General features: G+C 41.3%; 1 protein-coding gene across 8 annotated transcripts; it reads right to left on the bottom strand.

The window, feature by feature from the left end:
• Positions 1-5,058: 5,058 nt before the first annotated feature.
• Positions 5,059-14,672, bottom strand: HIKESHI (heat shock protein nuclear import factor hikeshi). 8 transcript variants are annotated; one of them, XM_072931952.1, is made up of 6 exons: positions 14,535-14,672; positions 14,069-14,177; positions 13,576-13,758; positions 9,832-9,983; positions 7,223-7,341; positions 5,059-5,423 (listed from the first exon to the last, which is right to left on the bottom strand). In XM_072931952.1, exons 1-6 carry the CDS (start codon positions 14,562-14,564, stop codon positions 5,369-5,371), a joined length of 648 nt encoding a protein of 215 aa, XP_072788053.1. In that variant the 5' UTR covers positions 14,565-14,672; the 3' UTR covers positions 5,059-5,368. The 8 variants fall into 8 exon arrangements, with proteins under 8 accessions (XP_072788053.1, XP_012425291.1, XP_072788436.1 ...); XM_012569837.5 differs by having other exon boundaries at positions 13,576-13,813; positions 14,535-14,651; XM_072932335.1 differs by lacking the exon at positions 14,535-14,672 and adding an exon at positions 14,264-14,517.
• Positions 14,673-16,459: the final 1,787 nt, after the last annotated feature.

Below are 16,459 nucleotides of genomic sequence, written 5' to 3'. Positions count from 1 at the left end.
AGCCTGAGTACTGGAGGAAGGAAACTGAAATTCCTGCAGAGCTGAACACAGATCAGCTGAAGATAGAGACAGGTGAGACTGGAGCTTGGCGAAAGTGTTAAACTTCCTGCACTTACAGAACTGCTGGCATAGTATGCGCCAGCGTTTACACAACAGCAGTGATCCATAGACCTCATAGATCGTTCTGTAGAAAGTATGAGGGGTTGGCAGAGTCTGAAAAATTATGGAGCTGGGGTGTGGTTGGGAGAGCACTCTAGAAAGGCAGTGGGAGTGCTCAGGCTTCCTGCAGCCTCAAGGAAAGAGTTTTGATTCAATTAGCTATACTAAGAACACTTGGGTTGGAGGCTGGTGCCACATAGCCTTTGCAAATGCTTTACAGTAGCATAGCATTAGACTGTCTCCTGTGTTTTTCCATGGCCAGGGTTGAGAGTGAAATGGGATACAAAAGCAGGAGGGATTTCTCAGCCACGGGTGTTATTTTGGGGCATAAGTGGTACATTCTGACAAATGAGCTGCTCTGTTCGAGAGGAAGGAAAGGAAGGGTGGTGCTTGACTGGAAAGAGGCCTAAAAAAGTTAGGCTCAGCTTTAACTTCTGTTTTAACTTATGAATGTGCTTAAGACTGTCCTCTTAAAATGCAGACAAATGTTCCAGTTTTGCCCTGAGAAACAGGATGGAGCTGAAATCGGATGAACAATGTTAATGAAGGGAAGAATTTGTGTAAGTAAGCTGTAACAAGCCAGGGGGAGAAGTCAGCCCCATCTGTGTGTAGAATTAATAATATTTTGAAAATACACACAACAGGGTGGAAAAGTCTCTGTCAACAAGCAGACTGATAAAGCTTAACTGAATATGAAACTTATGTATTTTATTAGGGTGTTTTCTTCCTACAATTGCCTAGATCTAGACTAAAACAAAGGAGAAGGATTAAAATTATTGTGTGTCTTCTGGAAGATACAGAGCTATTAGAGTTATAATCATTGCAAAAGAATTATAAGACTAGTTTAATATTTTCCAAAACCTTGTAACCTTTTAATATATACTTTTGTGAAACATACCTTAAGAGCTCCAGTGCCTGAATTTTTCAGCAGTAGAAGTGTAGTTTAACCCTAGTATTGGAGAAACCTGCCAAAAATAGCCTGAAAGAACATGTGTTTTTCTCCATTGTCTTCAAGCCAGCTTTAGATCTGTTCTTTGGCAAATTCTGTAATTGACTCCTTCTGTTCCCCATTTCAAGACAGGTGAGGGAGAGGTAAAGTCAGGCTGATGAGTAACTGCAGTACAGTCAGAAAACTGTTTCAGAGGCTGCAAGTGTTGTTACAGAGGTCTGTTCTTTATGAACTCTGCATTAAGAGCATTCTAAAATTTGAAGGTTGCTGATTCCCTGAGTTACTGCACACTGAGTATCTTCCTGAAGAGATTAAAAAAAAAAAAAAAGGTGCTGAATATATAATAGAGGTACCTGGTGGCCTGTCTTATTCTACCAACTTTCAGAAACTTAGAAATTGCATAAATGGTAGTCTTGCACTACAGTTCCAACTTTTAGGCAGAGACTTTGCCCAGAGACAGCAAGGTTTATACCACAGCTGGAAGTAGGAATAGAAAACAGGCTCCTGATGGTTAAATCAGTGGTTCACTTAAAAGGTCTCTTCTCAGAGTATGGTCCTGTTTCCTGGGGTGATGCTCCATCTGGTGGTGAAATGAATAAAGAACATTACCACAATGCAGTTTTAAATCAGGTTTTTCTTGAGGCTTTTAATGTTAAGCCAAAAAAAAATTTGTGCAAATATGGATCAAATTTGCCCTTCCTAGTATAGGTAGGAGTGCATGTTTTCTCTGGTGCATTTCATGCTTATGTTTCACCACTGATTGTATTGAGGAGCTCTGGTACCATGGCTAAATATCAAGGAATTAACTTCCTCTTCAAGTGCTACAGACACAGTTAGGTTCTTTGCTGTCACCATGAGATGTGTCAGAAAAATATTTACAATGAAGAAGTGAAACAACTTTTAGAAAAGAAATAAACAAATCCCATACATAATTGGAATTTTGACTACTTGCTATGAATTTTGCATCTGTTTCTGTATAAGCCAGCAGCAATATATGTGCTTTGTTGCTTCCTGCATTTTTAAATTTTTCTCTGGACATGGTGGTGAGGGCAGATGTAGAAACAGGTATGGCCCTTGTGACAAGAATCTTTCACTCTAACTAACAATTCCTGTTGCCTTGGAAAGGAAAACAATTAGGAAAATGTCCCAAAATGGAGACAAATATATCTGCCCCTGTCACGGTTATGAGTTTGGCATGGAAGGGTATGTTTAGCCTCAAAGCCTAATGATCAGTAGACAGGATTTAATGGTTTCTATACAGTTTTCTTTAAAACATGATCTCCCTAGTATCTAGAAAATGGGAATGGGAAAATTACTCTAAACGTAGGAAGATCAAAATAATTTGTATTACATAGAGGTTGTTATTGTTATAGGCCTTATACCTCTGACTATACCTGGGGAAAGGAATTTTAGTATTTTGTGTGTGGAGGAAAAAAGTATATGTGTGTGTGTATGTATATATATATATATATATATATACATAAAATATGTCAAAGGCAAAATAGATGAATGTATGTATCTTTGTTTCTCCTCAGATTTTTTTCTAAAATCCTCTTCTCCCATTTTAAAACCACAGTGTTGAGAAAGGATGTATTGTTGGGAGACAGGTTAGAAGACCCTGGAGTTTCTTAAATTCAATTTCCTTAGACAAACTAAATGCCTGTTTCCTCAAACACCCTAACTAGTGATCATATGATAGGATCTCACAGAGCTAGTGAAACTCACCCACCATAATCCTGTGCTTCAAAACTGAGAAAGAAAAAGCACTTGTGCTTGAGAAGCACAGTCTGGCCATCCACACCTGTAGAAATGAATCAGTTCTTAATTTCAGAGCAGTTGTGAAAGGCAAAATACTTATACTAAAGGGGGATAGACCGTTCCCTCTGTGAGTTTCTGATCTGTAAGCTCAGTCACAGCAAGAAAGAAAAGTAATTTACAATGATGCTCTCAAGCATGTGCTACATTCAGTGAGCTCAGACAACACCTGCTGAACCCACAGTGGCTACAGCACTGGGAGAAGTTCTTAATCTACACTACTGAATTATTCAAACCCCATATAAATACATATTTTCATTTACAGCCCTAATGGCTGGAGCAGGGGCAAGAGCAGCTACAGCACTCATGCTGGACTTAGTGATCCCACCCACAAGGTCTAGTTTGGCATGTCTGGCTTCCTGAAGCCCAAACAACAATCCCACCAGCATCTGGAATAACCAGAATGCAGCTTTGGTCACAACAGAAGTAGCTTGTTGTAACTAGAAGAGAGAAGAGTGAGCAGCAGAGTGACAGCCTGTGCCCAAACAGGGCCCTTGGGTTTAAATACCTTTAGTTCTATGACTCGCTCTTCACCAAACCATGTTGGATGGTGAGGGCCATAGAAAGTTGCAACAAGAAGTGGCAACATGAGGATTATTTTGTAGAGGGCAGCTCTGGGTAGTCAGATAAGGAAGGTGTAGATAGTACCTCTTTTTCTTACAAATAAATCACTCCTTTGCTAATTAAATTGTGCTGATGGAGTGAGTCTGCTACATCATGTAGACACATAGTCCCTAACTCCTGATGCCTTGCAATGGCTTGTGAAGTGTTAATTACTTATTTCCACACCAGCCAGATCCTTCCTTAGAAGTATGAGAAGCTGAGCAATGACCACTCCTAACTTCCATTTGGTCTCTCTTGTCTCCTCTGATCCACTTTTGTCACCAGCTATGTGAGGCATCTGCCACCTGTGTGACAAAACTACCACATCCTACAGCAGAATTCCACAGGTCACACGGAATGAACCTAATGACCCATTCTGATGAGGGAGTTTAGCCTGGGCCTCTGCTAAGTTCCGTCATTGCTGCTTCTCTACAAGCATTTGGCCTACAAATGTGTCTTTAAGAAAATAAAGCCTTTAGTCAAGCAGGCAACCCAAATTTTTCAGGGCTTGGGTCTGTGCCATGGCTTCCAGGAAATAACCCTGAACCTTGTTCCATAAATTACATGGGAGAGAATTAGTTTTACTTTTCAAAAGCTGTTCTTACTACAGTTTTCCTGGGTTTTATCAGTCTGTTTTCTTCCTCTTCTGGGTCCCAGGTTGAACTCATTCCTTTTATTCTTTGAGTCCCTCTGCTTTTATGCAAGGGAAGAGTCCATTTTGAGCTGAGGCAGAAATGACATAGGGTGTCATTGAGCACATTCAAAGAACTGAGTTTCTGTTCTCAGGACAAGTGTACCTAAGGCTGACTTGGCTTGATAAAGGACTCCTTAAAGGCTTAATTCCCCAGTCAATGAAACCAGTAAGAACTTTTCATGCCAGTGGTTTGGGAACAAGTCTTAGTCCTTCATTACAGAAAGTAACTTACAAAAGCAAGATCTATTGTTAAAAATAGTATTTCTGATCAAGCTAATCTACTGAACAGAAGGGCCAGCTGGAGCTTACCTGTGAGATACTTGGGCACATATGGCCAAAGCCATCACACCAGCAGAAACTGCACTTGTCATGAGAGGCACTCAGACCACCCCAAAATCCTATGGATTTATGAGCAAATGTGACAGCCTTTGGTCCCAGTAACCTAGACAGCATTATCAGACACCCCACATCTGTTTCTAAAAGAAACAAGATTTTACTTTCTTATTACTGGGAATAATTCTTCTAGCACAGCCAAAGTTCCCAAAGATTCCTCTTCATTTCACTTTCATACAGGAAAAGTTAAAGACAGGTACTCCAAGATTAAGCTCAATAGTGTCTTACTGCCAAAGAGGAAAATACTCCTGTACCTTTTATATGAGCTGGGGACAGGGATATTGGTTGTCCACAAAATGGGAGAATTTACAGTGCAAGTACCAGCAGGAAAACCATCAGCATATTTGCAGTTGCCTGGTTACCCTTCAAATGAAGTAAAGAAAGAAAAGTCTGCATTCAGTTTGTGTACAATACCCCAAAGCACCACACAAGTATGACACAGTGCTGCCATTTTTCATCTTGTAATTTTTTCCACTTTAAATGCAGTTTTTCAAATAAATATTTCTACATGTAACATTGATTTCTTGTTGCAGCCAAGCATTTCAATTAAATAAACCAACATGCAGAGTAGTCATTTTCATTGATTTTAATTTTAAATACTGTTCAAGAGTAATATAAAAGTTACTAGTTTGTCTATTTAGACTAATCGTAGTTTGGGTTTTTCCCCTCCTCCCCCCCAAAAATCTTCAGTAGAGTTACTTGATGCATCTTTCAGGTAACACTCTAGAAAGAACTCAAAATGCGAGAATTTAAACTTATGTTTTCCAAAAGAGAGGGTTCTGTGTCAGACGTCTCTGGAAGTTTTCATACCTAGAAAAATAAAAAAAAAAACAAACCAAAAATAACAGCTGTTGCATATAAAATTGTGTTTTTAAAAAAGTGTACAAATAATTTAGTCTATGCAGAGAGCATGATAAATTACATTTACTGCACACCAGGAAATTAGTAAATCCCAAATCCATTTGCATATCTAGAATATTTGCAGTTAGACTTATGTATTTCACCAAGATTAATTTTGTTAAAACAGTATCCCAGAAGAGACTCATTCAAGCATAGTTAATTTAGATTGGACATGTGGAAAATTTTCTTCACTGAAGGGTTTGTCAAGCACTGGAACTGGTGGAGTCACCGTCCTTGGTGGTATTTAAAAGACATGTGAACATGTTTTATTGGCCCTGGGTTTGTGGTGCACTTGGCAGCAGGAGTTGAAAGGTTGGACTCCATCTTAAAGGTCTGTCCCAACCTAAACAAGTCCATGAATTATAAATGACTGTTTTATGCATAACATTTTTGGGCTAGGAAATCATGAATGAATGTATAAATCTGAGGCTGGCTGGTAATGTTTTAGTAAAATCAAATAGGGATGTATGATTCTCTAACATATAATGTAAACATGTATGCACACATGCTGTCCTAATTTTACTTTCCATACTGACAAAACCAAACCATAAACAAACAGCATCTGAATTCATTGTTTACACAGAGTGAAGAAATAGACAAAATATACAATTTCTGTGCCTTTCTACAAGAAAAAGAAAAAATAATAGAGAAGCCTATAGGCTTTGAGCCACAAAAGTTAAAACCCCCCTTTTAATCCTCACAAACCCAAAATGTAAGGAATCAAAAGGTACTGCCAACAGAACAAAGGAAATCACAAAATGTTATCCTACACCTCATAGTTCACAGCCCAGCTTAAGTGAGAAAAGACTGAAGGTCTTGGTTTAAAACCAATTCAGCCTCACCCAGGCACTGACCAGTCACATCACAGACCCTACCCACATACAGTTCATGGAGTCTGTAGTTACCTTCTAAACACAAGGCATCTATATCAAATTACACTCCCAAACAATACATATGGCTCTCATCATCTGCTTGCATATTCATGAGATCTTACTAATGATAAAACTGTATTCAGATTGTCTCAAACACTGATTTAAAAAGGGCTTCGGTTAATACTGCAGAGGCTAAATAAATAAGACCAAACTGATAGGAAAGACATTTTCAGATAACCTCAAGGATTGCCTGCAGTTCATAATTTATCTCCAGACTACACAGGCTATCCCCAGACAGTTACTAATCTGGAAAAGTCCCTGGAAAACAACTCCCAGAGGGACTTGTGTATTTACACTCAAGGATCTTGGTGACAGAACCAGGTCAGCTAGTAACATGATTTCATCACCTCTCACATATTCTTAAGCAAGGCAACTATGCTGGAACTATGTCTAGGAAGAGACCAAATAAAACAAATAAGCATAAATTGACAAGTATCAGTATGCTCTGTCTTCCCACAATTCCAGAGCCTTTGCATTATCAGCAACACAGTGCAAATGTACATATGTCAAAGGCAATCTTTTTAGAAACAAAAAAGTTTCACTGGTTGCACAGCACTTCTCTAACAACAACAACAACAACAAAAAAAAAAAGCTGACAAATAAATACAAAAACAGTGGGCAGGACCTCTCTATACTAGAAATAAACAGCAATTTAAACCACTTCTGCATCATCTCACTGAATAGCATGACAGTAGTTCAGTGCTTAGAAATGATGGTCTAATGCCTAGAAAAAAAAAAACAACAAAAACATTTGTTACTAGAGATCACCACCATTACCATTTCAGAACTACATTTGCAGGAATGAAAGCTTCAGAAGGATTTGGGGTCATCTGTGCCTGAGTAACAGCAAACGAGGAAGCAAAGTTATAGAAGTTATCCAACATCTTCTGAGTGAACTGAAAAAAAAAAAAAAAGAAAAGAATTTAAAGAAGTTCTTCAATTTGAATTTTGTGCAAAAGTTTAACAAATATACAGCTCCCACATGAAATAATTTTAGCATTGTCATCTAAAACACAGTGGGAAAGGGGATGTAGTAGGTCCAGAGACAATGATCAAAACATCCTAAGCTTCAGTCTTGCCCTCAGATCCATACAGCATCCAGAAATCATTTTAAGAATCTTCACTTGCCCTCTCCCTGCTCAGTTTCATCCAACTGGACAAACAACTTTGGAAAGAAAAATTTCTGTTTGTAACAAAAAAGTGATACAGTGAGAAGAGCTGTCCCTCTCCTCCAAATGGAATAATCAGAACAACTCCAGACTGGGCCAAAGCTGCCATTCCAGCTCCTAGAAAAACACTTGTTAAACGATTGGAAAAGTCTGCAATCTATTTACAGGTTGCCAGACTCCAGTGCCAAGACAATTTCCTTTAGCATTCCCCACAGAAGGGCTGCTGTCCTGGCATCTTCTACTACAAGATCTTGTGGGGAAAACACCTAAAGGATGCACAGGGCACTCCTAAACTACAGGACTAGGAAAGAAAAGAGTGAAAGAGAGGCCAAGAAATAGCAAGCCCAGTGTGCAGAGGATGAGGCTGTAGGACATTCCCAGCCAGTCTACAAATATACAAGTCTACGGTACCTCCTTATTTCCTCTATTAAAAAAAAAGAAGAAAAGATTATGCTTTGTTTTGATGGGAGAACAAGGAATTTTCATATAGAAAATTTCATAGACAGTGAACTGATACAGGAAAACAGATCCTGAGTTAATAAATGCAGTCTTGTGCTTCCCTCTGACAAAAAGAGCAGAAGAAATCATATCCCAGAACCCCACCCTCAGTCTCATCTCACTCACATGAAGAACTCTATGGTTTTGTCCTACTTCTTTTTTATATATGTTCATACACATAAAAAAAGACATTTTCAATCATAAATCTTCATAAAACTCACTAAAACTGTGATAGGAGAGCAACTCCTTAACTTAGGGTACCAACATATGATTTTGCCATTAAAAAATACTTTTATTACTATAATGCAGCAGTTCCAAAGAGCTGATGTCAGAAATTAAATGAAAGCTATTTGTTATTCACAAATATGCTCCCAGTCATATATGCCTTCCTCTGCAATCTGCTCCCTAAAAGGTTTCCTTCCACTTTGACCTCACACATTTTCTCTGTAGGAGTAAGTAGTACTTCACCTTTTGGGTCAACTGCATTCCTTGAAGGCAATTACAATTTTCAGTTAATATGTTCAGAGTTAGATGCTGCTCTTTTTTTAACAGAAAAATTCACTTAACTGAGAATAACATTTGTAAAAATATTATGGAATCATGAGATTTTTTTTTCTTTAAATACTATTGCCAGAAAAATCCATGAGCCCTCTTGCAAATGACCTGATGTGGTATGTTATTCCTCATAACTACTACTGCTAAAATGAAAATTGGTGGAATCAGAAATATTATTTCTGATAGGTGTATAGGTGTACTTAGCCCCTAACAACTCCAGAAAAGATCAATTAACTCTACTATACAAAAATAGCTGTTGGTCAACTCCTAGTCATGGTAACTTTCTGAAAGAAACATTACCTATTTGGAGCTACAATGGGTATAAACTGCCAAAGAACATCAGCCACAGTATCAGAATTACTGTACAATTACCAGTCTCCCTCATCAAGCACCGGGAAGGAAAGTCAGAAGGTAAAAAAAGGCCTGAACAAAAGCCTCACCAACTGCTGAAATGTTAAAAGAAAATGCCAGAGCCATTAGGGAAATCAAGACCCGCTGTGCAGGTCTAGCTTGTCTTGAACTGCTGTCAGACTGCCAACTAACTGCCAGAGCTGGCTGAGGATTTCCAGAGGTTCAAACTAATGGACAGGCTGGGTTAAAAAATGGCATATATTGTAGCCCAAGGCCTGATCCACTGCAAAGGCACTGGGGAAAAACAAAAATCTTTCTGTGGGAAAGGACATAATTCTGTAGTTCTGAAGAGCTACATCAGAAGGATTTCTCTAGGGAAAGTGGTGCACCTTAATATCTCTCTGCATCCATGTCCACATTTGCCTTGTGAGTAATTTTTGACTACGTACTGAAGTTTCAGCACCTACAAATCACCAAAGATCCACTCTCTTACATGTATATAGTCATAGCTGCTCCTGTAAGAAGTATCATAAATAATTTTAGTGACACTGACACAAAAGTGAATCTCTTGGCCTCATGTCACTGAGGATGCAAATTCCAGTCTTTTACAGGAGACAGTTTTTCAGTGTATGAAAAAGCAATTTCATAGTATCAAAGCATCCAACCAAATGATTTGACAATTACTAGGTTGCTTACAATCCTACTGCCACCCCCAGCAGCATCCCCTACCAAGTCCTCAATTAGTGCTTCAGAGGCTCAATTCTTGAGACTTCCATAGAAACAGAATTTCTGAAAGCAGAAAGTCCAGGCTACCTCTGTGAATGAATCTACAGATGACACAGCAGCACTTGCAACAGGAGTCTGCTGAGCCAGGTTCTCCAGCAGTTCCACTGAGATTCCAATCTGAGCCACTGTTGGTGTCTGTGGGAGGTTCATGGCACCAAAGGGATGCTGACTTCCCTTCCCTGAAAGCACCATGAACAGCACACGTTAGGTTTGGCACACACGTAAAGGCTGTGTAACTTCAACCACCGTGTTTCTCCTGTAGAAGGTATTCCCCAGCTCCCACCAGAGGGATCTCCCTATCCCAGGAAATACAGAAAAACCACAGTCCAAGCAAAAGTACACACAAGCACAACAGATGGAACAGTGTGACTGGTACATTTAAAAAGCACAGCAGATCATTAGGAAATTTCAAAAACCACAAAAACATGACTTTACAGCTCCCTATGAAGTAAATGGATTCAAGAGGGAATATGATCAGTGAGTGAAAGACAGCAGAACCTTCCTCTACAGGAACCAAGCTTTTAATTCACATTTCAGCAATTGCAGATAAACAGGAAATATGCAGCACTGCTGCAGTTGTTTGATTCACTCATTAAAGGCAGGTTCTAGTGAGCCTGCTCTGAAAAAGTAGACAGCACTGGTTTTGATTCCTCTGACTCAGCAAGAGCTAGGCAGCCTTAGGTCTCATCCAAGCTGCTAAAACCCAACAAAAGCAGCAAAGTACAAAGAAATAGTCATGGAACAGAAAGGCCTCTGACTTTTCAAGTACCACAAAGAAAACAGGAACCATCCCCAAACTGCATGCCACAAACACAGGCATCATCCCAGCCCTCTGCCCTCACTTCTGACCTTTCTCAATCCATACTTTCAGTCCTAGCTTCAGCCAAGGTCTCTGCAAACAAGGACAAACACTCAGAGTCACTTAAATCATGTACTCTTCTGTCACCATCTCTAAAGGGAAATGCTGGAAAAGGTCTGTGTGACCACACTGCTATCAGTAAACAAACACTAATGCTGTACCTTTGTGGGAATACAAAAGTCAAGTACCCTCTTAACACAGAGGCAATGTTTCTGCAGCACTCTCTGGCCCCTTACCAGCAGGAGAAAGCAAAGTAATCAAGAGCTGTCCTGCAGACCAGTCAGCACTATTTTGAGCTGCAAGAAAGGCTAATGGACATCAAAAGCACCGTATTACTTAGTCAAAAACTCAGCCAGCAAAAACAGTCTGACAAGTAGAACTGAGATCAAGACTGAAGACCTCAGGAACTTGACCATTCCTCTGCAGAGACACAAGGCACAAAGAAGCAAATAGACAACCTATACAGAAAGTACTCACAGACTCGATATCCTTTTCAATTGAAGTGCTACTCCTCACTCCAAATCCTAAAACTGCAACACAGTGCTTCCTATTAAAATGTTACTTTAACACAAAGTAAGTAAGAAGAGAATTCATCTCCTGAAATGCTATTTAGAACCTCTTCTGAGAAACGCCATTTAATTGCTGTATGATCTCACATTTGCTGTTAGATGCTTGCTTGATACAAGCTATCAGAAACTAAGTATCAAGTTCATTATTAAAAGCCCAACAGCAACAGAGCTGCTACAAGCTTTGCATCTTGTAACATCTTCACATGAGAAACTGACATTTCAATAAAAATGTAACATCTTCAAGCAACAGGCTCTGTTTCAATGTATGATTACTTCAGACAGTCATGATACATACAACAAAACACATCCATTCTAGTCACTTTCCATGAACTCCCATAGAACCACAGCGTTGGAAAGATGTCTGCCTAAAAGTGTGAAATAAACTCATCCATTGTCATCCTTACACCAAGAGAAATACACTCCATGTTTTCCATGCTTGGCTCTTGCAATTAGCATTCCAAACCTTAAAAATGCAGAGAATGTTAATCAGTACTGAAATACAAGCTCAGGTTTTTGTATTCAGACACTACACTCTCCAACACATTACATCACCACAGAGCAACTGCTGTCAGAAAAGTATTTTTTCCACCAGTTTTTTCCCCTTCATTGAACCCTTAATTCAATGATTGAGCCCTCATTATCTTTCAGCCCAACCATAATAAAATCCTTACCCATGTGTAGACCTCAAATGCAGGGATCATATTAGAGCATAAACAGCATCACAGCAGAAGAGTCTGTCATGAAAAAGGCTCTGCTGTAACTCTTACCTCACTTGTGAACATACTTCCATTAAGGGTGCAAAGTAGAAGTCCAAAGTCGTTTTCTACTTCTACACCTTCAGGTACAACTGAAAACCAAAAAACTTTACAATTGCAAGGCATGGAGCATTTCTAAGCCCCTTCTTTATGCACAAACAAATGAAACTCTGCTACAACCACTGCTTCCCAGGGAGCTGACAGGGACACACCTTTGGTCCTCTCAACCAGGTATTAAACCCAGAACGCAGAGTTCAAGGGTCAGCAATGTCTCTTAATGATTCCAGCTCTCTGTTATGTAATCTTCTCCATCTTAAAATCGTTTATGGCCATGGAAACTTAGATTGTGTAGCTTAGACTGAGTCCATAATCAGAGCTAAGCTGCAGACAATGGGAATGGCAGACCTCTCTGCTGTTCAAATAAAGCACAGCAGTGCCTCAAGGCACTATGTCACCAAGATCTTCCCTGAGAGCAGCCCTTACAGGGAAACTATGGCTAATCATGCAAAAAGCATCTGAAAATGCATCTTCCTCCAAAGTGAGAGCACATACCAGTAAGTCTTTCAAATATGAGAAACATACGCCAAAAGCACGGGTGATATGCTTTATGTTACATTAACCACACAGCTTTGGGATAGACAAAACCCCCAAACACTTCCTGCAGGAGCTCCCTCTTCTGAAAAAAGCCCAATTTTTTGAGGAATGTGTATGATTAGAATTCATTTTGCTCTGCAGATCAAGAGCCCTTATCTCAACCATATCCAGGACTGACCCAAAAGAAAGCATGCCACGTTATGAATTAATATATTTTAGCAGAGCAGCCTCAATGCTGAATTCAACAGAGATTCAAGCTGAAGATGTAGACTACATCTAAGCCTACAAAAGATGTGTACTACTTCATCACTGTAACACTTTAAGCTGCTTGACTGATGTATCTGCCCCTTTTATACAAAAAAGGTGTGCCACTGGAATGCCTCATCATTTTTATAACGCACACAGCACACCCCTCGTATTCAGGAAAACACATGCACACGGAGGCATACACACACACCCTACTCAGTGTGCCAAAAGTACTAAAATATTTGGAAAGCTGCTTTCCAATGAGGACACCCTCTATGAACAATTCTGCAGAGCAACTGCCCCTGGCTGGGTAGCACCAGAAATTACTGCCAGGCTCTACTCCCTGCAAAACCTGTCTGTGCTACAAAGAGTACAACCACATAGCAGAGGAAGCTGAAAGAAAATGCTGCTGGCATGTCTAGACAAACACATAAAAACATGGTAGGGAATTTACAGGATCATTTTTCCTCTATGCAGAGGACAAAAACACATCAAGTCTGCTTAGAAGAATTTCCAGATCAACACCACACACAAAAGAAGATGTGAGTGAAATTTCACAAGGAACAGTAACACACAGACTTCCATGACAATGACAGGTTGCTTCTAGTGCATCTGCTCAACACTATCTGAAAACAGAGTGTGATGCCTTTTTAAGTAGCTTTTTGTTCAAAGCAACCTTCACACATTTATCCCTTATGCATTCAGGAACGCATCTGTTACACCGATTGCTATGTTCTACCAGCCTTACCAGATTTCAGACCAGAAATTTTGAAGATGGCACTTGGCTTCTCATTAGTGACAAACCCCAGCAGCTGCCACACTGCCATCCCACTCTGGTCTGGGTAACAAAAATAGACAGATCCTCCCATTCCATCTGGAAATGGTATAGTTCCCAGCATGAAGACCACTACATGGTTGATGTTTTCATAGTCTGGTAAATCAAATACAAATTTGTCTTCAGCCACTTGTTGGGGTGCAGCTTGTACCTAAAGAAAACAAAACCTTTATTAGTATTAACATGGTTTTCATCTTCATCTGTCTGCGAATTTCCTTTCACAGAAATACACCTAAAGTGGTACATAACAAAAAGTGAGGAACGTACTAGCCTAAAGAGCAAATAGCCAGATAGAAGTCAAACACAGCAGAAGAACAACTGCAAAAAATATTACCAGAAAGACACAACAGTCTTGTTCTACCTGCACTGAACACATATCCCACCCGGGACTACAGGATCAGAATACCTTCGCTCCCCATGTGCGTAGGAGGAAAGTAGGGTGCAGAAGAGGTTGCCAAGTCACTAAGAAGTGGCTGTTGACCACCTGGCTGGCACAACCCCAGGATCATGGAAACCTGTTCACATAGGAAATACAATAGACCTTGAGAAAGGCAGCAGAAGGATGGCTGAATGCCAGAGCAAAAGATACCCTCCTCTTTACCCGAGATGCCACATCCTTGCAGCCAAGGCACAATCTAGCCTTAAAAAGCTTCTTTTAAGCTCCCAGCTTGTCTCTGAGGAGACAACATCGCCGGGGGATGGCAAGCGCCTCCCGGCAAGGACGCTCGACACGGCAGCAGCCTGCGGGGACGCGGCTTGGGAGCCGGCCGGGCAGGAGGGCCCTGCCTGGGCCGGGGGCCGCGGGCCCTGCGGCAGCTCCACCCCGCCCCCGAGCGGGTTGAGGGCCCCGCCCGGGCCCGGGCAGCGCTCACCAGCCTGCCCGCCACCAGGCAGCCGAACATGGCGGCGGCCGGCGAACCCCCTCAGACGCCTCGCTACTGCCGAGCCTCCATGGGCGCCGTCCCCGGAAAGTCAGCACGCCCCCGCTCACCCCGGCGCTGCCGAGTCACTTCCGCGGCGCCGCCGCCACGGACTACAACTCCCGCAGTGCAACGCGCGGCCGCGCGCCGGCAGTGTGGGTGGCTCGGGGTGGAGCATGACGGGAGATGTAGTTCTTCCGCGGCATCGGCCGGCAGGGTCCAGTGCTAGCCGCGCCGCTATCCCGGGGCTGTGGGCAGGGGTGCGCTCAGCAAAAGCACCGCAGAGTCTTCTCCCCTTGCGCTTTAGCTAGGCTGAGTTATAATGGATCCCTGATAATCTAGACATGGCATGAAATCAGGCAAAACAGGACGAAAATGAACAGGGAGACGAGGAGAGCCAGTTCATCTGGTAAATCTCCATAAATTACGACAAAAGTTCCCCTCAGCTCAAGACACGAAGATTGTTTTTCAATCTCTGCTTAAAGAGATTCTGGCTAGTTAGTGCGATGTAAGCTGCACCCGTACTCTTATGGCTGAGGGGAGCTCCTGTGCTGCATTGCTTGTGCTCTCCTGGGTGTCAGAGCACAGGCTGGCTGGGCTAGATGGAAACAAATCATTCCTTGCGCTGACTGAGAACAGCGTTCTGCTCTTTCTATAAAAGCCATTCTTTCAAATCTTGTTCTTATGTGTCTCTTGGTGTTTGCACAGGTATTTTAATTCGCGCTTCAATCTTAATCATACCTGTGTTTATATTTCTGTCACAAGCCTTTATGAAACCTCTCCCGTTTTACCATGCCAGTGTGCTGCCATGGACTCTGAAACCTGTGATTGACCCATCTCTGTAGGAAATGTCAGGGTCTTTTCTGCAGCCAGGATCACATTTGGTGGACAGCTTCTCTTGTCCTCAGCCCTCCCAGACCCTGGGCACTGCACCTGTGGCTTATGGCAGAGGTCTGTCCCTGGGGAAGCTCCCAGGGTTGCTTTTGTTGCCCACTTTGTGGTAGTAAAGTTTTAGCAAAGGATTGTGCTGTCTTTCCAAATGCTAAAAACTTCAACAAAATGAAGACTGCAGTGCCTGCTACCAGATGGAGTAACCAACCTGTCCCTTGCAGTGTGAAAATGTGAGGGAGTTACAAGAGAAAGACCTATGAAAATGCTGATGCTAGCCCACGATTATTTGTACAGGCAGGATGCAATATGTGTTTCTGCCTGATTCACCTCTTGCGTATAGTGAGAAGCCCAGGTGTAAGAAGTAATGAAGCAATGGTGCAGAACTGCTTAGTCCCAGGCCTCATTTTGGATTTGAACCTTTGCAAGTGAGTTCTCTGCTTGGCAGGTGCTTTTCCAGCTGGCCCTGATGAACTGGAAAGAAATAAAGTGTTTTAAAGCTTGAGATATTGCAAATTATTAGAGGGTGGCCAATCTCTGCAGTCCAGCCACTGAGACACAACAAGAAATCTGCTAATTAGGCAAGAGCTCATCTCAGACTGCCAGTTTGCTGCAAACCTCTGAGATTACACCATGTCAAAAAGGCTCAGGGTAACCACATTTTGCAGCCTGTTCTCATCAGGGCTCTTATGCACTCTTGCTCAGGCATGATTTTTTTTTTTTTTTTTAATTTAAACCTAATTATTTACTATTTATCGAAACTTGTGGAACTTTCTGTGCAATGACATCAGCAAAGCCATTGCTGCTCCCCCTACCAAAACCTAATCTCAGCCTGTTTATGAAGTTGCTCTAGAACTTACTTTGTAACACAGATGTTCACTTGCGCCCCTACTAAGATCCATGCCTTAATAGCATTTAGGTAAAAGAAGGTCATATTGATTTATTAAAAAAATATGGATATTGATCTAGTATTGATATCCAACTGTGAC

This window comes from Taeniopygia guttata, chromosome 1 (assembly GCF_048771995.1).
Source record: "Taeniopygia guttata chromosome 1, bTaeGut7.mat, whole genome shotgun sequence".
Taxonomy (NCBI): Eukaryota; Metazoa; Chordata; class Aves; order Passeriformes; family Estrildidae; genus Taeniopygia; species Taeniopygia guttata.
The sequence above is the reverse complement of the archived record's forward strand: the minus strand, read 5'-3'. Positions and strand labels throughout refer to the sequence as shown.

Excerpts from the sequence above, each read along its gene's own strand:
- HIKESHI (XM_072931952.1), bottom strand. The coding sequence starts at position 14,564 with ATGTTCGGCTGCCTGGTGGCGGGCAGGCTG. Across the intron at positions 9,984-13,575 it reads AATTTCTGGTCTGAAATCTG|GGAAGGGAAGTCAGCATCCC; the intron begins GTAAGGCTGGTA and ends TGGTGCTTTCAG. Across the intron at positions 7,342-9,831 it reads CTGTAGATTCATTCACAGAG|TTCACTCAGAAGATGTTGGA; the intron begins GTAGCCTGGACT and ends TTTTTTTTTCAG.